This window comes from Megalobrama amblycephala, linkage group LG3 (genome assembly GCF_018812025.1).
Source record: "Megalobrama amblycephala isolate DHTTF-2021 linkage group LG3, ASM1881202v1, whole genome shotgun sequence".
Lineage (NCBI taxonomy): Eukaryota > Metazoa > Chordata > Actinopteri > Cypriniformes > Xenocyprididae > Megalobrama > Megalobrama amblycephala.
Genome location: NC_063046.1, coordinates 56,129,562 through 56,152,357, shown reverse-complemented (window position 1 = coordinate 56,152,357; position 22,796 = coordinate 56,129,562). Strand labels below are relative to the sequence as shown.

Genomic DNA, 22,796 nt, shown 5'->3' with positions numbered 1-22,796 from the left:
GCGCCGATCAAAGTCAGACAAGTTTTCTAACCAGAATGCTTTGCTTTTGTCAGGCGGCCAATCTTTGCGGCACCACATGAAGTCGAACAAGCCTATTGTCTCTGCTACCTTTCTGGGCCTTGAAAAGTGAAATGTGCTCATGTGTGGTTCAGATACCTCTCAGATTTCATCAAATATATCTTAATTTGTGTTCTGAAGATGAACGAAGGTCTTACGGGTGTGGAACAACATGATGGTGAGTAATTAATGACAGATTTCATTTTTGGGGGAACTTACCCTTTAATCTGTGACAGAAATGGAGGGGAAAAAAAGGGAGAACAGCTCAGTCAGGGGGCAAGTTCCATCAAAGCACATTTAAATTCAGCTTACACTGACCAAAGTCCTGTACAAATTATTATAAATAATAATATAACAGTAAATTTGATTAAAAAATAAATAAATAAAACATCTACAAAACACCAAGTTAATTGGCTGGGAAGGCCAATGAAGGAGTACTTTTAATGTTGAAAGCACTTTGAGTGCTATTCTTTAGAGAGCCACCAGATGGCAGCATTTATCAGATTTTAAAACAATTAAGCAGAATTAAGTAGAAAACTGTTATGAATTTAATTATGACATTTAATAGAGATCTAGCAACCTCTATTTTTAGCTTTTGCCAGATCACATCTGACACTATCTCAAACATGAGTAAGGTTTTGAATTTGATGAATGTGCATTTACTTCGTTAATCATTTAGCATAATGATTTTGAAGGGCAAGCTGTAGAAATTACAGCATGTGCTCAATATGTCAGCATTTGGTCAGGGAAAGCTCTAAATACAGCATGCACCTGTTCTGCAAACTTGTTTATTTGCTTAGAAAAGACTTTGCAATGTTGTGAACTATAAGTAAAACTTTAAAAAAAAAAAAAAGTAAAAAACAATTTTGGGCTACGTTGCTTTCATAATATGTTTTCGTTCAAATATCAAAGATACACATTTAAGTGTTTATTACACTTTATCTATTTGTCTCTGTAGATTACAATTACAATATACAGTATACCTTTAAAGGCTGAGTTTTCTCACGAACAGAGTTGAATCTCCACCTCAGCAGCTTTACAAACATCAAACTTAATTCTGAAGGTTTTACAAAGACAAAATTCTAAAGGTTTTACAGAGGGGTTTGTTCATTTTTCATTCGCCTGATTTTATGTAACATTTAACTCCTAAAAACAAAGTTTTGTTTTTCTGGCTGTTGACAGTATTTTTTATGTAGCCCTGCAGATGACATGAAGACAAAAATATATAAATCTTATGAATCCCACGAATTAGGAATTTCTTCCCTCATTTCAGTTAAATTCTTTTCGATTCTTAATACCGGGTTTACGGTGTGTGTTCACTACTCACTGTTCCTAATGTGTGTGCTCTAACTTGGATGGGTTAAATGGGTTACCATACTTGGCCTTCACGCCACATCACTAATTACGTTACTAACATATCAATATCATGTGGGTGTGCATGTGTGTGTGTATTCCGTACCCCAGTTTCCTCCATAGACAGTTTTCACATCCACGGTAACAGCCGGAAAAACTGACAGTGTTACTGTGAATACAAACGTCACACAAAACGCCATAACCCAAATCTAGAGACGGAGAGAGAAGATGATGACAATAAGCCATTGTTAATGATTCAAAGCAGACCACAAGCTGTAAGACACTGTAAACTTTGATTGGTAAAATATAAACTGCACCTTTTTAAAGACCTGCAGGACAGAGCTCTTCTGGGTGGACACGTTTTCTGTCTGCAGCGTGAGGATGGCCTGTTTGCAGCCCTCCTCTTCACTCACACAGTTAACACCTTTGTTAGGATTTCCGTTAACCACTGGGCCATTAGACGGATCGCTCGTCTTCTCACAACCTTCCACAGCATCTGGATAAACAATCATCTTAAAATAAAGTCTCTCCTTGTGAAAAAGAAGTGTGCTTAATTGTATTGAATGTGCACTTGTAATATATTTCATTAATAATACAGTATAATATTAATGAAATACAGTAAAAGGCACCATTAGTGTACTTAAAGAGTACACTTTTTAAAAAATGCACTTAACGTCAAATGAAAAGTTTCATTTTAAAGCGCATATTAAATTGTTTTAATAATTTTTGCTGTGCTTTAAAGCAGTGGTTCTCAACTCCAGTCCTCGGGACCCACTGCTCTGCACATTTTGTATGTCTCTCTTATATGACACACTCAATTCAGTTCATGCAGACTCTCCTAATGAGCTGATGATCTAAATCAGGTGTGTTAAATAAGGGATACATACAAAATGTGCAGAGCAGTGGGTCCCGAGGACTGGAGTTGAGAAACACTGCTTTAAAGTACACTTTTGATGTGTTGACTAACATACTAAAGCATGTGATTTTAAATTGCAACAATTACAAATGTGTAATTATGAAAATTTATGTGTGACATTTTAGTTTAATACTTGTCAGTACATTCAGCAGAACACTAACAATATTTCAAAGACAATAGAATAAAAAAAAAAAAAAAAAAAAAATCACATATAAAGTAGTACTTAACTTTTACCATAGTATATTATGTCTGTATGCTCTTTTTATAAGTATGCTAAAGTGTATTTCTTTTTCCCTTGGGAAATAACTCTTGGAATTAACATTATTTTAAAGATACAGGGCCAGATTTACTAAAGCCACGTTCACACGGTCAGTTTTTGGGATTGACAACCGCATTTACTTATAGGTGTGAGTCTTGAAATGTCTCGTTCACACTTACAGTAGCGTCTGGAACACTGTCTGTATGAACATGCAACGAGAGTCAAGCCCATATTCTCTTACTAGTAACCATAACGACAGTGACCAACGTGGCGACGTCCATACAGTGACCAACGTGGCGACGTCCATAAAACTGAAAAGTATTATCAATTTGAATTAGGAAAAGAATCACAAAACTGACGGGAGCTGCTCCGGTGGAGAACAGTGACTGGATCTAACACCTTAAGATGACACACAGCTCATATCGCTGTCGCTGTAAGTTACTGAAAGCGAAACCACATACAAAACACTTTAGAAGAGCGGCTCTCTCGCACTGTATGACGTGACTGACAACTAGTTGTCCAGTCCGGTTCCGTTCAAACAGCACGAATATTCAGAGAATGCGGTTGTGAATCCTGAGAATTTACGGGTGCGAGTACGGTTATAGAATGTGGTTGTCACTCCCGTAAATAACCGTACTGTGTGTGTGAACATAACCGTATTAAGGACTGAAATACAGGATTGACAACCGTATTCTGCTGCTGTGTGAACGTGGCCTAAGAGTGAAAGAGTAATCCCACAAAAGCGCTGATGGGAGATAAAAGTTCTGCATGTGATGTGACGACGCGCAAATTAATAAACACAGATGCAGCTGGATCATTTTCATAATAACCAACACAATCTACCAAGAGCAGCGCAAATTAGCATCTGGTTTAAGACATGTTTTTTGGGGGGCAGTAAATAATTGTGCAAAAACCAGTAAATTGACTAGCGCAAACCTTAGTAAATCACCTTGCATGATTCATTTAAATACTCTCCTCCCATAAATGTTGCATCTGAAAGGGAAACTCCTTCAAATGCATATGCAATAAGGTTTGCCACAAAAAATATCTGTGTCCACGCCTTTTCAGGGCTAATTTTTCACTGCGTGTCTTTAAATCCTGACAGTATTCTTTTAACGCCAAAAGAGGGTTTGTGCTGGCGCAAGCAATTAATAAATCTGGCCCACAGTATATTGCTTTTAATCTATTAATAATAGTGAATTGGCAATCCAGTATCTGTATGTACCACAACAACTTTATACACTGTAAGCTTCACCTGTAGGCAGCAGCTGGCTGGACGTCTCAAGCTCATAACTCTTGCTTTTGCTGTCCAGGTAAAATCTGGCAAACTCCTGCACACACATACACACTCCAGAGGTTAGTCTCAGATTTAGCTGACTATAGAACAGTACAGATCTGACAGGATCTAAACACACACTCACCAGTTTGGGTAGCAGCATGTAACTGATGAGCGTGACAAGGGTCCCAACACACGGAGTGATGAAATAACCCAGAGCTGCCGTTTCACTGTCAGAATCACCTGTTACAGACACACACAGTCGGCCAGTGAACAGATCTATACAGAAATGCATGAATGTTCATTTGGCAAGAGTGAATCTCTGTGGAGTTAAATAAGCAAAATCTAAAAAGGAAGGAAATTCAACGCTGACCTGACATTACCCGAGATGACACAAGATGTGCAACGACGACAAATTAGCCCCACTAGTGAGCCTTAACCTCACAAAACCACATTTGCAAAATTATTGAAGTTAAACTTTATTTTAAGGTGCCCTTGTTGCAATTATACAAATAAATACTGAGTAATTTGAATTAACATGTACTTACTATAAAATAATGGTTTGGTTTAAGGTTAGTTGCTCGTAACTATGCATAGTTTACTGTTATTACTATAGTAAATACATGTAAGATGTGTAACAGGAACACTAAAATAAAGTGTTACCAAATAATGTTTTTTTTTCTACTATTATTATTTTTTTACTATTATTTTCTTCTATTATATTTTACTGTTCTATTAATTTTTTTATTGTGAGAGTTTTGGGTGTAGTTGAGTAACTTGAAATCAACTTGTTTGTCAGACTGGGGTTATTATAGTTAACTAAAACCATACAATACCTTTCCGTTACTTTAAAAACAAAAGCAGCATTTCTCATTTTCCTTTAGTTTAACTTGATGTACTAAAATAACTGAAACTAAAACTGAAATATAAATTTATACTATATGTACAAAAAAAATTTACAAAAAACAAAAAAACAAAAAACAAATTAACAAAAAAATTTAAATGAAAACAGAAAATAAAAAAAATTAAACATTCAAAATATTATTTCAAATTAAACTGGTAACTCAATAATACAAAAAAAAACAAACAATGTGTCTCACTTGCTATAGCAAAGATCATTGCAAGAGCAGCAAATGTCCCTGCGAGTCCCTGTCCGCTCATAAAGAAGGCGCTGTACCTCTGCGGCAATAAACCCACCAAACCGAACAGACTTCCCTGTAACACAGCCCCGAATGCTGCCGAGAGACAAACAGAAGAACAATCATCAAGAGCACACACAAAAAAACTCTGATCTTTACAGCAAGAGTGGATGATATACATAAAAACATTAACAATATTTGATGCATCTCAATATTTATGCATTTACTCTGAAATAGATTAAGGGGTTGTTTGCACGACACCATTTTTAACTAAAAACTGAAAACTTTTTATGCATTTTGGCCGTTCATTTACAAGACAATGGCATTTTGGGAGCCTGAAATGCAAACTCTTGAAAACTGGTTTCAAAGTGCAAGTTTCTGAAAATGATACCATTATCATCTCTGTGTAAACTACAGAAACGCAAATTTGTGAAAATGGTGATATCATGTGCATGCATATTATGTGTTCAGTCTATATGAGTGTAGTGTTTCTTTACAAAGTGACATCGCCAACTACTGGCCTGGAAGCAAAATACAGTGTTTTAGCCATTTTTGCAGATCCGTGTGAACGGGGATCATTTTGACAATATTGTCGTTTGTACAAAAAACATTTTACATCATTGTCGTGTAAACTTGCCCTTAAAAGGGTGTCAGTTATAAAGTTCGGTTCAGTGTTGATTTTTTCTTCATGTTTTTGAAATAAGTCTCTTATGCTCACCAATGCTGATCAAAAATCATTTGATCAAAAATAGAGTAGAAAATGTAAAATTATATGTTTAAATATAATTTAAAAATTAATTTAAAATAACTGTTTTCTACTGTAATATATATTTAAAATGTAATTTATTCCAGTGATGCAAAGCTGAATTTTCAGAATCATTACTCCAGTATTCAGTGTCACATGATCAGCATATATCAGTAGAAATATATAAATATATTCATATTTATGATGGTGATATGAGGTTTCAAAGTCACTAACAATTGATAAACCAGATAGTTGCCATGGTGATGGAGAAGAACCTGTCCTCCTCCATTGGGATCTTCACCAGGACAGCAGTGAGGATGAAAAGGATGAGGATGAAGACTAAACTGCCTGCTATCCTCATTCTCTCTGAGATCCTGAAACACAAATGACCTGGTATATATTACTGATTTCAGTAAATGTTATATTAAACAACACACTTTTGCTTAATGAATTTGTGTCATAAACATTTTAATGAAATTTTGTGTCCTTAAACTTTATATTATGTTTATATAAAACTATTTTAATAGTGGATATGATATATAAAAAAATACATCAACAAATGTTCAAAATGTATTTGCTGTCTTGGTTAATGAGGATTATTGTTTCACTCTTTACAATTTTATCTTTTTTTTTTTACATTACTGCATCATTGTCGTCCCTTTGAATTATACACATTTAGAGTGCATTTCATAACTATGTTAAGCATCTTTGTGGTTTGTGTGCTAGGGTCAAGTACACCAGGAACAAAAATATTTTTTTCAAAAATAAATTCTCACCGCTGATAGAGAAAAGAGTTGAGCAAAGTGAACAGCAGCAAAGGCAGCTGGGAAAGCAGAGTCATCCAGTTATTGAAATAATACTCCTTCCTAGTTGTTATTGTTCCATTCCTCCATTCAGAAGTATTGAGTCTGTTGTTGAAATACTGTAAAAACCAAATCAAAGATTTAAGAAAACACTAAACAATCACTTTCAACACTGCAATATAATCAAATGTTACACTGTGACCTGGCAGATTAAATGGTCAACCGATATGGATTTTTTGATGGCCAAAGTCGATAACTTAGAACGCATATATATATAGAGAGAGAGAGAGAGAGAGAGAGAGAGAGAGAGACTTTTCCCCCTAGTTAAATTACACCAAAAATTCTCTATCGTGAAATTTACTTTTACTTTTTTAACTCACCCTGAGAAATATTCTTTTATTTTACATTAAAGCATGCGAACGAATGGAAAACATGTCGCTTTGAGTACTGAAAATTTACGAGAATTTAAAAAAAAAAAAAAAAAAAGGTTTCCAATTGTGTTTTGTTAAATCTGAATGATAAAACACAGCGACTCGCAAACAAGGCCGCAACCTTTTCTCAAATCAGACTATTAAACTACTGCTAATAAAAAAGGCTTTAAACACATTGGAAATATTCAAACATTACAAAATTAACCACAACACAGTAATAATATCATAATTATAGTGATAGCAGGAATATGAGACAAAATTCTGCATCAGTGATCAGACTAATCAGTTCATTCCTGGATGTTAGCCAACTAGCAAACTAATTACACTCATTGGAGAGTTCAGATCGATAAAAGATCAATGTCCTGGGGGAGAATTTCTCTCATACTAATGAAGCGCCCTTTAAAATGCAAACAAATGTGTTGTTCATGAAGATTTGGCTTAAAGATTTTCTGAGAAACTCGTGTTATTCCTGTGTTATTCCAGTTCATATCTAGAATAATAACATTCATAACAGTTCATATCATTCTTATTACCATAGATGCCGTCATAAAGAAGTTCCATGGCAACAGTGTTCCCAGGCCAAGGATGAAGAATATGATCGCTACAAGGCATCCGCTGAACAGAAGAAAGAACATGACAGTAAACAAGTCTCAGTTTATTTACTTCAATTCCACTCCATCACATGCAAAACAAACCAACCAAGTATAAAACCTTTCTTCAATCTTAATCTATCCTGTTAATTGAGTCCTGCCTGTCTGCTCCTGAATTTAAGACCACTGCAAATGATAATAAAGACATTTTTTACACTATTTAAGCCTTTTTTTAATTTTGAAAAATGAACTTGGGACACCTTTAACGGCCCATGGCAACCCTACCCTCACAAAAAATATTTTAATTTAAATGATCTCAATCTGAATTAATTACCACAATTTCAATATCAAGAGAAATGAGAAAAATATGACTTATTTGTTGTTCACTTATAACAATATGACCCCAGGTAATAGTGGAAAGCTATTAGCTTGATTACAGTCTGTATCGGTCTGTTCTGTTGACTCACTTAAGTGCTTTCAGAGCAATTAAACTGAAACCACATATCATTGAGGTTCACTGAGGCTAAATCAGTCCTTTAGTTTGATAGAATCTGGAGTGTTGAAGGCAAAAAAAGGAAATGAAATCCTACCGGTCTTTGGGGGCGTCATCTCTTTTGTTCATTTTGTCGGATGTACTGTCAGCAGCTGTTCAAAAAATAAAACGTAAAATCATGAAAACGCAATTCAAGCTTTACATTGTATCCATGTCCCTCAGCTGCAACAGCAATTTCACTCAATACACAAAGGTCTGAGTGATTCCTGCTGTGCTGGTTCCTTAAATAGTCCCAACATCCGTCCGTCACGCTAAAACAATCCATACGTTGGTCTAAAAGCAGCTTTTGGCTATCATCGAAGCTACTGTGCTCAATAATGGGGTAGAAAAGGAGGAGAAAAATATTCATGAGCATTCTTTACCTTCATGTACACTATATACAGAATCTAAAAAGATTTAGGCAACATACAGCAGTCCCTTCACAAAATACTCGTTTGTCGTTTGTAATTGACTGCATTAGCTACAGCTTATTCAAACAAAATAGCTTAATTAAACATGACTGTCCGTGGACAAACATGGTGTTTCTCTGAGAATTGGGGAACAGAGAGAAGGAGGAGCGTTCACGTCAGAGCAGTTTTTACTCTCTTACACATAGAACTAAAGCATTTTGTTGTTAGATGGCATTTAGGTTGCTGTGGCCTAGAGCTATTGGCACTCTTGACACTTTTTTTTTTTTTTTTTTTTTGAAACGGTAAGGATTCTTGAGAAAAGAACAAGTGAACATTTTCATTTAAGCCATTCTTTACCTTCAATTTACTTCAACAATATCTTTAATTAAAAGTTTACTTACAGTACATTAGAACGTTTTGTTGGTAAAATTAAATCAGTAGAAATGTATCATATAATCACAACATTCTACTGACTTTTGAACAAATGGAGATTTCACACCAGCAGTTTGAACGCTTTACATTTTATACATATCACCGACAATGACAAAACCTCCTACGCAGCATGATTTCCAGATAAACATGAATACGAAATGAATGAGTCATTACTATTGTAGTAACTGGGTTTGGCGCAGTCCTGTGGTCTAAACAGTGTACAACCATCTGCTTCAATCACGTGAACATGACTCATACACTAGTACCAAACCCATGAGTATTAAATACAGCCTTTTAACTCCCAGGTAAGTTTAATAATAATAATAATAATAATAATAATAATAAAAGTACTGTCTCTCAACAACAACTCTATCACATGAATCCCCAAAAGAACACACCAAGCGTGTCTGAATCAAAAAAACAAACAACTCAACAACTTTGAAAAGCACTGAGCAGATACTTTAAAAAATAAATGACATGAGGAATGGATTTGATCTTAAGTTTTCTTTTCTTTGTCTCCAATTGGGTGGAGGGGAAAGGTTGAAACATAAGAGACTTTGGTTACAGGTCCACATTCAATACAGTCAAGTGGATTTGTAGTGTATTAAAAGTGTATTTTTAAAAACTGTACTTGCACATAAAATAATATTTTGAAATAAAAGGCCACTTAAGTGTACTTAAAGAAGGTACACTTTAATGTTTAAGGGCATACAACATGTGCTACAATATTTACTGTAGATAGAACAGTGAAAGTTCTCTCATCGAAAGTACTGCTACTGTGTACTGTAATTATACTGTATGTGTAAGAGCCCTGTAGATGAACCTGTAGACCAACTTCCCTCATGATCATTCCTACACAAGAACAATGTCAACCACCACTAGGATTCATTTTCCAAAGCACATAATCACCCGTTACCCTATTTATATTATCCTGATATTCTGATTAGTGTGTCATCAGTTTTGCCACTCAGTGTTTACACATGGATAAATGATCCTGTTAAACCTGTGCAAAATGAGGGCAATTTTGTGTAGTGTGTCTTTGTTTCTAGAACTCAGTGCTTCCCACACATAGACTTTACTTGGGCGGGCCGCCCTGGTATAATAACGGCCGCCCAAGTATATTTGGAGACACATTTTTTGCTTTTATTATTTTTATCCTCTTATACTTTTATATCTGCCCAATATAATGAAACCTCCCGCGATAGATTAACTAATCGTTTCATACCTGCTTGTTATGTGTGCGTCAATACTGTTTACCCCCGCTGACATTCCCACGGGCGCTGCATTTTGCAAAGTCACAAGAGGGCGCTGTTGTGCGTTCTACAAGCTCGCGCAACGGCGCTTCAGACTGCTTCAAAGTGATTCTCAATCAATGAAAAGCGCAGATTTATGCCAAGCGATTACTAATGAACTCAAGTTGATGAATTATTACAATGTCTACTCCATAGCCTTTATATAAAATCTTTTATACGGTTGTTTTATAATCTGAAGGATCAGCCTACAATAGTACAAACATTTCAAAATAAGAGTCCCTGTGTATTGCGGGCTTGTTTATAATTAAAAGTCACACGCTAAGTTTTTTCTTTTTCTTTTGGGCATTATTGGTATTTTAGTTGCATAATAAATTATATTTAATTTGATTTCTATTTAATTCATAGTAAATTATTGTAGTCTCCCCCAAAGGAAAAAAAGACTAAGAACATTATTTGACATATATTATTCATTATATACATTTTACTATTAAAATCTGTGTCCCATTCACTGAGAGAGACACTATATGACAGCAAGGAGAACACAGGAAAAGGATAACCATTTAAATGCTGTAATTTTGCATAATTTACAATGCATAATAATGCATTGCAATATTATGCAATATTAGTATGTAATTAAATGTAATAGTATGCTATGTAATTAAAATTAATTTCAATTAATAAAAATACTGTTAAAAATCACACATTATTTGTTTGTCACATGTAGTAGATCATTTTTGTGTAATAGGAGGATTTTTCACCCGGCTACCACCACAAGTATATTTCAAACCTGTGGGAAGCACTGGAACTGAATGAATGGTTTGGGAAACTGGGCCAACTGAACCAGTTATTGTGTGTTAGCAATCGAGAAAAACTGTAATTGCAATTAATATGCATTGTCTGAAAACAATACATTAAATTCGCACTTAAGTATATGTTTTATAAGAATATTATTTTTGTAAAATGTACTCTTTTTAAAAGTATGTTAAAGTGTACTTTTTTTCCGCAAGGAGGAGCTTGAATTCATAGGGGGGAAAGTACCCTGGAGGGTTTTCCTTTCCATTTAACTCAGTAATGCATGGAAACAAAGAATCACTGTGAAAGCCAGGCAGTTTATTCCCAACAGCACAGCAGCTCACAAATTATCTTCACAAGAGACAAAGTAATGATACACAAATAGTTTATCCAACCATTACACACACTCAGAGGGTAACATGAGGGAGGTGACGATGGGAATTTAAGAGCCAGATATGCCAAGAATGCCAATGAATTAACCCTTTAGTGACTAGTCTGCTTCCATTCAAAATATCTGTAAGAGTTTCAGTAGTCTCACTAGATATAAAAGTTGTCAGTAAATCAGAGACAGAGTTAGAGACTTCGGTAAAGTTCGGACATCCGTATTCAATAGCCTTGTTATCACACTACATTGGACATTCACAAGTAAATATGCCATTAAAACAATACTTGCCTATTTTGATCGACTGTGTTAAATGTTCTAAGTTGACAATCGTTGGTTGTCAATATCATGTCGCTGCTTAAAATTCGCAAACATTAATTTATTGCACATTTATTGGAAGTCTGAATTTATCAGAAGTCCGAATGTGCGAATATAAAACCTTTTTAAACCTTTTATTTTTACCGAAGTGAGTTAGAGAAGGTAATGGATGATATAGCAAATATTGCAGAAAAATCTAAAGAATATCAAGATGTCTTAGTTCAGTTTTGACTGGAATGCGTCCCAGACCACCTCCTGAAGTGGTTTGAGCGATCAGATTTAAATCCGTTTCGAATGCGTTTAGACCTGGGCAGAGTTTCCCAAAAGCATCGTAAGCTTAAGTTGATCGTAGCTCCATTGAAACCAATGGAGCTACGATCAATTTAGGCTTACGATGCTTTTGGGAAACGCTACCCAGGTCTTTTCACGATCTATCCGATCAGAGAAAACGCATGAAGTGACCAGGTGTAAACAGGCCTGAATGGTTATTTGATCTCACAGCATGGTAACATGGCAACATGATGTCGCTTAAAGAATGACACATTTAACCAAAAACACTACAGCTGGAAAAGACGACGTAACACCTTTATTTTAATGCGAGAAAATAATTATGCCCAAACTTGAACTCTTCTTTTTCCCCCCTTTTCTCCGTCCATTCCCTTTTATGTTTATTTAGAATTTCAAATGCAGTGACAACTGTGCAATTAAAAAATAAATTAAATTAAAGAAGACGTAAAGAATCTCGTACTAAGTGTAAAGCCTATACAATTTAAGATGGAGGTTTTTTTTTTTTTTTTTTTTTTTTTTTTTTATTGCTGATAATCCAGATGACAGACTTCGGTAAAGTTGGTTTTATATTCGCACATTCGGACTTCTGATAAATTCAGACTTTCCAATAAATGTGCAATAAATTAATGTTATTGACAACCAACGATTGTCAACTTACAACATTTTTCACAGTCGATCAAAATAGGCAAGTATTGTTTTAATGGCATATTTACTTGTGAATGTCATCTGAATGTCCAATGTAGTGTGATTAACAAGGCTATTGAATACGGATGTCCGAATGTGCGAAGGATGACAGACCAATTGATCGATGGGTTCGCGTCACGTCAATTGTACCGACGTGAATTCGTTTTTCATTCGTCTTTCGTCCTGACGGACTCGTTTTTTTTTTTATCTTCGTGTTTGAAAGATGTTCTCAAACCGCTAATTTATTCATAGTACTCAAATAGACTGCCTGTCTGCGTGACACGAAGCACACAAAAGCTTCTCTGTTTCCTTCCAGCTGGTGGTAATGTCATAATTTCCAGAACAAACAAGAGCAAATTCAATTCACTCATAGAGGTGAGATGATGTAACGTTAATTTCAAGAATGCTTTCGTCACAATCAAATGAGTTCACGTTGCTAAAGTTTTTCCATCTAAATAGAGAGAGAAAGGTCATTTGAAGGAAAGTCGGCGTTTCGTTTACCTGCTCACCTGTTTTCACGGTGATTTTGGCTATTCTCTCATTTCATCTGCCCATTTCAAAAACATAAAATCCACAAAACGCAGTTCGGCTTCATTCAATTACATCCGTGTGCCTCACATGGATGCAGCGCGTTCCTCTTCTTCTTCTTTTTTTTAACCCTTTAATGGCGGCTGGCAGCTAGGTGCATTACCGCTACCAACTGGACTGGAGTGTGATAAGTGCTCTTGTCCAGATTAAGTTCTTCATGTTCTGTCAGTGTAGTTGCTGACCCCTTTTGGTCTGGCCTTTTCTGCATTATTTGCACATAGTGTAGAACGTTTCAGAGTTTCAGAGACAGCTCAAGTCGAGGACAGAACACAAAAAAAAAAAAAAAAAAAAAACGTGACTGTCCAAAAACTAAGACAGACTAAATCTAAGAACTGTGACAACGTCTCCAGGACATTTGCATGAATCTTTAATGGTATATACTGTACGTCACAGTCACGTGGTGTCGGCGCCGTCTCAAGTTGGACAAAAGTTCTAAACGGCATGCACTGCTTCAAGTCGGACGCTAATCGGTGGCCAAGTCCAACACACTTAGGACAGGATTTGATTTTGTCCAGGGGGAATTGATTGAATGGTTGAGATTGTGGTTGCTATTGGTTGATCTCATGTGAGTGACAGTTTGCCCCGCCCTCGTGCCACTAAACGCATCATCAGAGAAGAGAAGAGATGTCGCTGCAAGAGGGAGGGGAAATTATTTTTAATAAAGATTACGAGGCACATGAATTTCAAAAATTATGTGCATGGATAAATCATTTGTAATAAATAGGCTACTGCAATATTTCATAAAAATAACACGAATTGCCAAATTTGATTTCATGGTGACTTTAAAAACTACAACAATCCAGCCCAAAGTCTGCAAGTTTCTGCAGGATTACAACATTAGTGTAGAACTACAGTGTCCTACTAAAAAACATGTTTTGAAAAACATTAGAGAACAATGTTGGACTCTTTTGGCTTTCACTGTATGAACAAGAAAAAAATATATATTTATTCTACTTATTTGTTCTACTGAAGACAAATTCATACAAATTTGCAATGACATGGGGATGAGTAGGCCTAAATGATGACAGAACCTTAATATTTGGGTGCCTTGACAAAATATTTACCTCATAAATATTACGTGTTTCCTTAACAGTCTTTTACAGAGCCCAGCACATGACATGCAAGGAAAAAAGTAGGCTAAATTGTGCACACGACTTACTAATTCATTCCCTTGATTTACTAAAACTTGCGCACGATTTACTATTTTGTTCCCTGGATTTGCTAAATCGTGCACACGATTTATAGCCTGGTAATACCAGACTCTGCTACTTCACTTTGCTTCGTAGACAGAGTCTGGAATGGCATAATAGAGAAGTGTTTTCTCTCTCGCTAGGGGACGCTTGTCTGAAGTTTAAAATCATTGGTTACCCGTAAGCCCAGGGACGTGCACAGGGGGGTTGCTCAGGTTGCCCGGGCAACTGCCCATATGCCCTTCTCCACTCACGTTGCCCTTCCGAGGTGGGAAAAAATAAATAAAAATATCTTACAATGGATGCAGTCCGAAAGTGAAAGTCAGTAGGGGAAGGGCAAACTCTGTTTATGTGGCTGCAGCGCTGCACGCGACCGGCACCTGAGCTGAGCCTGCATGAGCGGCACTAGAAGGAGATTGTCGGGTGAGACGACTTAACGTTGTCGGAAAGGTGAGTAAGGTTATAATCTTTAACGAAAACGAACGAAAAAAACGAAAACTAGGTGGGAAAAAACATCGTCGTTAACTGAAATAAAAATAAAAACGAGGCATTACAAAAAAAAAAAAACGATAGGCTAACTAACCAAAACTGTAATGTGTGTTTGGCAAAACTAACTAAAATAAAATAAAATTATAGATTAAATGTCCTTAGTTTTCGTCTTTGTCAATGTCTTTCATAAAGCAAAAGTTCAGCTGCATTTCATTTCCCTGCGTCTCTCACTCACGCGTCTCTTTCACATACTCGCGCGCGCACAGCCCCTCCCCTCCGTGCACACCGCGCGCGCCTCCATGAGAACGAGTGTTGGTTGCCCTTTTTTTAGGTCAGAGCAACTGCCCCTCAAAATTCCTGTGCACGTCCCTGCGTAAGCCAATCAGATACGTTTAGTTATGACGTATGTTATCCGCCTGTACAGCCGCATCGAAGCACAGACATCATGCATCGAACTCAAATCTATGATTGAACTTCCACTGTAAACCTGTTGTAAACACATGATGATGTGAGCGAAATACCGGAGTGAACATGGCTGTAAACGACTTTTGCAGATTATGCGAAGTTAATGCATCCCGAAGTTTGCATCCCGTGTCTCGTTTCCCATTTCCGCGGTCGTTTCGGTTTTCGATTTCTCTAACCTACAATGTAAAACTCGGCGCTTAGCATCTACGTCACGGCTCTCAGCCCGCCCTCTGTTCGTTGATTGGCCCGGCTGTTTCCAGACCGGTGGCAAACACAAAGCTCTGACGCTGTATCAGACTGAGTACAGAAGCGAAATGAAATTGAGCGGAAGTAGGAAGTCTGACGTAGTCAGGCTACACGATTTAGCCTACAATTTTCTTTCCTGCATGTCATATGCAGGGCTCCATAGTCTTTTTTTTTTTTCTTAACACAAACAGGGCTCAACGCTAAGGATTTTTTCTACTGTTCCAGTCGGGCCAGTGGTTCAAATTTTTACTTGCCCCGTCAAAATTTTCACTGGCCCCACAACAAAAAATTAACAAAAGAAAAAGACAAGAAAATGGGCCTATAAAATAAGCATAGTTATTGTTTTCTTTGTCTTTGTTACATTTAACCTCAGTAAATAGGGTTATGACACCAAAAGCTACTAGATTAACTCACTTAAATTTTAAATATTATTAGACAAATAAACAGTAAGTAATAAAATAGTAACAAATAATCAAATTACAAGTAATAGCACAAATAAATACAACAGAACAAACATATAAATTAAATAAATGGTGCTTTTCAAGTTTTTCATGTAGGTTTAAACAGAAGATTTTCAGGTACAGAAATTGTAATCTAATGTATAACTATAGAATAGATTAAACTTTATTAAAGTTAATCAGTCAAGAGCAGTTACAGATGCATAAAAATGTTTTTAATGTTGAAAATATAAAAAGTTAAATACTGTTATTTCAATTTTTAAAAAATGAAGACACTTTAAATGTGAAATTAAACCCGCCAGTAGGTGGCAGCGAATCACTGTTAATGAGCGAGTCATTGAGATTCAACCGATTCATTCAAACGGCTGATTCATTCAGGAAGTGTTACTCAGAGACGCAAAACAATTCTGTGGTCTTTGGAACAATTTTCATTTGCCAAATACAGCGAAACAGACGATTTGGTGTCTAAAATGTAAGTCACTTGATATTAAGTTCTTGTTCATTAAATTGTATGCTGAATAAGATCAATATCACATTTGTAATAATGCTAATATTTGGACGAAAACGGCGCTCTTTGTGTAATATTGGTTAACTATATTAAATTATATAAATATGAAATATATACAGGGTCATTGTTGCCCCTTATCTTGAATTCTGGGGCATTCTAAAGGCATTTTAATAGACTAAATCACGCAGTGAAAGCGAACACTTTAATATGCACGCGCACTAGTTTAACCTAGACAACATAATGTAGTGCATGCGTGCACTCATTGGGTGTGTTTTTGTTTGTTTTTGTAAAGTGAGGGACATACTCGATAACATCAGATAGTTAAATCAACAATTACGATATCATAGACGATATATAACGCACACCCTCACCCTACAGCACTGGCCCGAGCGTCGTTCACACTGGCCCCGGGCCTTCGGGCAGTCCTTATTGTCGAGCCCTGACAAAGTATTTTAAATGATCAGAAAAACACATTTAACTCACCTGCTTCCCTCAATATTTGGCTCTGCAATTCAGCATTTGTATATGCAAAATAACTCCTTTGTCCATATCCTGAACACATCCATGGAATCTTTCCATTCCACAAAAGGTTCTTTATAGTGGAAAAGGTTCTTCAGATTATTAAAATGACCTTCACACTAAGATAAAAAAAAGGTTATTTTAAGAACTGTTGCCCCGTATAGCATCACCTTTAATGTCCTTCTATTCTCATTCTTAATAAACTTTTCTTTTAGAATCTTCATTTTTAAAGTTCTACATGGTTTAATCACATAGATATGGGGATCCCAATGAGACTCCATGTTTAAATTATTGAATTTTACCATTTTCAATGGTCAAAAACCAAATGTGGCTAACTTTTCAAATAACTGATTCTTACTGTGTTTAAAGAGGAATGTCTGAAGAACAAATAGTACTGAAAATAGAAATGTTGTTTCCCTCTGTCAAAATGATTGCATACAACATCCCTCTCTGAGTGCCAAAAAAATAAAACAACAACAACAAAGATTGCTAAAGTCAACAGATTTAACTAATAGACCACTCTCTGTGTAAAATTAAAATAATGATGCTGCTATCTTTTTAAAGTCTAAATTGCAGTTTCAGTGCAGCTTCAAAGGGCACATGATCCCAGCTGAGGAATAAGAGTCTTATCTAGCGAAATGATCAGTCATTTTCTAAAAAGAATAAAAAGTATATATTTTTAACCACAAATGCTCATCTTGCACTAGCTCTGTGATGCACCACGCATTACGTAATCATGTTGGAAATGTCACGCGTGACGTAGGCAGAAGTACTGAGCAAGTGTTTACAAAGCGAACGTGCAAAGACTAAGTCAAACAGCCTTTACAAAAAAAAAAAAAAAAGTAAATCAACAATGTTGGATGATTTTGAAGTTGGAGGAGAAAATGAGATGGATTTTTTCACCCTACCGCGGTACTTCCGCCTACGTCATGCATGACCTTTCCAACGTGATTACATTATGTGTGGTGCATCACAGAGCAGTGCAAGATGAGCATTTGTGGTTAAAAAGTATATATATATATATATATATATATATATATATATATTAGGGCTGGGTAAAAAAATTGATTTTTCGATTAATCGTTTTTTAAAATGTGGTCGATTCAAATTCGATTCTCAAAGGCCACGAATCGTTTTTTTTTTTCCATATTCATTTCCGCAAACATTGAACGTAAGATTAACGTTAATCTAATTACGAGTCTTCTCCACTAGATGTCACCCTCTTATTTGCCTTGCGCGATGTCACCAAGGAGCGAGAGGCGAACCTGTCATTCATTCATTCAGTGCTTAAAGGGATAGTTCACCCAAAAATGAAAATTTGATGTTTATCTGCTTACCCCCCAGAGCATCCAAGATGTAGGTGACTTTTTTTCTTCAGTCGAACGCAAATTATGATTTTTAACTGCAACCGCTGCCCTCTGTCAGTCAAATAATAGCAGTGGATAGGAACTTCAACTATAACAGTAAATAAAACTTGCTTAGACACATCCAAATTAAACCCTGCGGCTCGTGACGACACATTAATGTCTTAAGACACAAAACGATCGGTTTGTGTGAGAAACCGAACAGTATTTATATCATTTTTTACCTCTAAAACACCACTATGTCCAACTCCGTTCAGCTTCCTGTTAGTGAGGTCAAAAAACGCATTCTGACGACGGAAGTGATGTCTCGCCCATATACTTCAATGAGCGCGAGACAACACTTCCGTTGTCAGAGCGCGATCAGACCTCACACACCGGAAGCTGAACGGAGTTGGACATAGTGGTGTATTAAAGGTAAAAAATGATATAAATACTGTTCGGTTTCTCACACAAACCGATCGTTTTGTGTCTTAAGACATTAATGTGTCGTCACGAGCCGCAGGGTTTAATTTGGATGTGTCTAAGCAAGTTTTATTTACTGTTATAGTTGAAGTTCCTATCCACTGCTATTATTTGACTGACAGAGGGCAGCGGTTGCAGTTAAAAATCATAATTTGCGTTCGACTGAAGAAAAAAAGTCACCTACATCTTGGATGCTCTGGGGGTAAGCAGATAAACATCAAATTTTCATTTTTGGGTGAACTATCCCTTTAAATGGCGGTTTCAGGTGCTTTGTCGACGTTGATGCCACCTTCACATAAAATTGAATCGAGAATCGGAAATCGAATCGAGAATCGAAAATCAAATCGAGAATCGAAATCGAATCGATTTGATTTGAGAGCTTGTGAATCGAAATTGAATCGATCTGGAACATCTGAATCGATACCCAGCCCTAATATATATATATATATATATATATATATATATATATATATATATTTTTTTTTTTTGGAATTAGAAAATGACAGATCGTTTTGCTAGACAAGATCCTTATTCCTCAGCGGGTATCGTTTAGAACCCTTTGAAGCTGCACTGAAACTGCAATTTAGACCTTCAACCCATTAAACCCTGCTGAAGTCCACTATATGGAGAAAATGCAAGAAAATCCTGGAATGCAAAAACTTTAATTTCTTTTTGAATGAAGAAAGAAAGACATAAACATCTTGAAAGACATGGAGGTGAATAAATTATCAGGAAATTTTAATTCTGAAGTGGACTAATCATTTAATATTTTGGCTTTCATCACTATTTATGTTTGTTTTTCTTCAGAAAAGATATTAACAAAATCAAAAATTTGAACCAGGGAAGTTTGCAAAATTTGGTTGATATAGTGAATAAAAACATTTAGTGTTTCACTACATGGTCCACTTTCTTATTATTTGAAGATATTTAAAAATTTATTTTGGTTTCTCTCTATAGTATGTTGCTATTTGGCCTTAAAGAGAGGTATTGAATTGGCTGCACCCACCCACTCTTATTTATACACCATATCTCTCTCAAACACTGAGAGAAGAGAGAGAGAGAGAGAGAGAGAGAGAGAGATAAGGATGTGGGGGATGGGCAACTTTGGAGACAAGAGGCAGAGAGGAGGGGAGATGTTGTGAAATACACGCCTGCCATTGGATCATCTGCATGATTATTGGATCATCTGCATGATTATGTATAAGCAGAAGGACACTGTCATGCAGCATCTCTATCAGCGCTGACTCTGCAAAGCTTTTATTTTGCCATTTCTGCTTGATCGTACAGCGAGGATGCAGGTAAACACATGAGCAAGGGCAGAGAGATACAGTGAGAAAAATGCAGCATTCATCAAGACGTCATCATTATACACTGGACATAACAGGGAATGGAGAATACTGGAGCTGCATCATGTGCTGCTGTCACTGAATTCAGTCTAAACTGACTTCAAATACAGCAGCTCGAATGGCATGCACTGAAATAAGAAGAGAGCTTTGACCAGATGTCAACACAATCCCATGCTGCACTGCTCACAGAATGGACTCAAACGGTGATGGCAAAGAAGAATGGACGGAGGAGCAATGGGAGAAATGGTATCAGCTTATTTTTCTCTATAATACACAAAATTTGTTGTGCTAGGAACAAATACTGCTGTGTTAGTGCATGTGTTTTGATGAGCAGCAGATGCAGAACACGGTAGATTGTTATTTTTGTTGCATAGCAACATTCTGTTATGTCAGGGATCTTCTATTAATTTTTATGCAATATTGTTTCCATTATTGCAATGGGATTTTTGACCTTTGCCATTTGTTTATTAATAGATTGAAAATAACATAAGGGCATAATACTATTGTCTTCACCTGCTGTCTTTTTAAACAGTCCACTTTACAGTGCAGGTTTTATTAATCGCAGTGTCACAGATTTATGGCGTGACAAAAGACTTTTATTTTGAAAGGGACTGAGAATGTGCATGTGCACAGCATGAGCTCTTTCTCACATAGAGACACAAGCTGCTTCTGAAATCCGTTTGATGATGAGCTGTTTGTTTGTAGTATAATACAGTGCAAGCAAACTACATCCACCATGGTGATGTTGTCATGTGACCTGTGACGTTAGCCAAGTCACTGTTCCCTGCCAAACTATGCATTGAGAAAATATTCACCCGTCATTTTTTTTTTTTCCACATTTTGTTTCACCCTTATGCTAAAATACTTTAAATGATTTATTTTTGCATTTAAATCTACAATCCAAACTCTACAGTGACAAAGCAAAAACAGATTTGTAATAACTTTGCAATTGAATTAAAAAAAATTCATATTGGCATAAGTATTCACACCCTTTACGCAGCTTAGTTGAAGCACCTTTGGCAGTGATTACAGTGTTTTGGGGTGTGATGGTTAGGCTGCTGCATCGGGTCCTGTGCTTTAGGGGCCCCTTTCCTGCAGAGTTTAGCTCTAACCCCAATTAAACACACCTGAACCAGCTAATCATAATAAAAAGGTGTGCGTGACTTTGGCATGTGGCTGGATTTGCTGGATTTGCATGCGGATCGATCTGCGAGATTAGCACACTGCAGTCGGGGGAGGAGTTGAAAACAGAGCCGTCAAGTCAGACACTTTCACTTCTCATATAGTGGCAGTATTTGCTTTGTTTATTGCACATAATGTGGACTAGATGCAGTGTTTGTCAAAATGTTTCAGATTTGTAGCAACAGAAGCAATTAATACTACATGTATCTGCGTAATACAGTGCCTGCATGTACAAGAATAAGGTTCAACATAAGCCTATATTAAAACCCTTGTGAAAAAAGAAGTACACTTTGGCATACTTTGAAAAAAACAACAACAACAAAAAAAAACACTAAAAATATTATATAATAAAATAATAAAAAATATTAAACAAAAATAAAAACACTTATTATGGAGATAATATACAGTACAGTAAGTGCAAACTGAACAATGTTTTTGGACACTTAAAGGGTTAGTTCACCAAAAAATGAAAATTCTGTCATTTATTACTTACCTTCATGCCGTTCCACACCCGTAAAACCTTCATTCATCTTCAGAACACAAATTAAGATATTTTAGTTGAAATCCGATGGCTCCGTAAGGCCTTCATAGGGATCAATGACATTTCCTCTCTCAAGATCCATAAAGGTACTAAAAACATATTTAAATCAGTTCATGTGAGTACAGTGGTTAAATATTAATATTATAAAGCGACAAGAATATTTTTGGTGTGCCAAAAAAAACAAAATAACGACTTATTTAGTGATGGCGGATTTCAAAACACTGCTTCATGAAGCATCGGAGCATAAATGAATCAGTGTGTCGAATCATGATTCCGATCGCGTGTCAAACTGCCAACGGCTGAAATCACGTGACTTTGGCGCTCCGAACAGAAGATTCGATACACGGATTCATTTATAATCCAATGCTTCCTGAAGCAGTGTTTTGAAATCGGCCATCACTAAATAAGTCGTTATTTCGTTGTTGTTTTTTTTGGGGAAACCAAAACTATACTCATCGCTTTATAATATTAATATTGAACCACTGTACTCACATGAACAGTTTTAAATATGTTTTTAGTACCTTTATGGATCTTGAGAGAGGAAGTGTCATTGCTCCCTATGGAGGCCTCACGGAGCCATCGGATTTCAACTAAAATATCTTAATTTGTGTTCTGAAGATTAACAAAGGTCTTACGGGTGTGGAACGGCATGAGGGTGAGTAATAAATGACAGAATTTTCATTTTTGGGTGAACTAACCCTTTAACTGCGTGTTAATTGTTAATTAAATGAAAATGTATTTTGGTATTATTATTTGTATTTATTTATTGCAGTTAGCT

The 22,796-nt window shown here is 36.2% G+C and overlaps 2 protein-coding genes across 6 annotated transcripts in view; one reads left to right on the top strand and one right to left on the bottom strand.

Annotated features, from left to right (window-relative positions):
- Positions 1-22,796, bottom strand: part of LOC125265743 (equilibrative nucleoside transporter 2) — a 44,066-nt gene that overhangs the window by 7,715 nt on the left and 13,555 nt on the right. For 2 of the 5 annotated variants that reach the window (XM_048186144.1, XM_048186140.1), the window contains exons 3-11: positions 8,160-8,214; positions 7,513-7,594; positions 6,522-6,667; positions 5,980-6,119; positions 4,962-5,096; positions 4,007-4,104; positions 3,841-3,916; positions 1,728-1,906; positions 1,517-1,619 (exon numbers count right to left, since the gene is read on the bottom strand). In XM_048186144.1, coding sequence (XP_048042101.1) covers positions 1,517-1,619; positions 1,728-1,906; positions 3,841-3,916; positions 4,007-4,104; positions 4,962-5,096; positions 5,980-6,119; positions 6,522-6,667; positions 7,513-7,594; positions 8,160-8,214 — 1,014 coding nt within the window. Of the gene's footprint in view, positions 1-1,516; positions 1,620-1,727; positions 1,907-3,840; positions 3,917-4,006; positions 4,105-4,961; positions 5,097-5,979; positions 6,120-6,521; positions 6,668-7,512; positions 7,595-8,159; positions 8,215-8,484; positions 9,032-13,161; positions 13,418-22,796 lie in introns of those variants that run through there. The other 3 variants (XM_048186141.1, XM_048186142.1, XM_048186143.1) reach the window with 3 other exon arrangements.
- The window catches only part of mapk8ip1b (mitogen-activated protein kinase 8 interacting protein 1b), a 32,428-nt gene continuing 26,117 nt past the window's right edge, over positions 16,486-22,796 (top strand). Inside the window, exons 1-2 of the mRNA XM_048186139.1 lie at positions 16,486-16,568; positions 19,907-20,541. Coding sequence (XP_048042096.1) covers positions 20,486-20,541 — 56 coding nt within the window. The 5' untranslated portion in view covers positions 16,486-16,568; positions 19,907-20,485. The remainder of the gene's footprint in view (positions 16,569-19,906; positions 20,542-22,796) is intronic.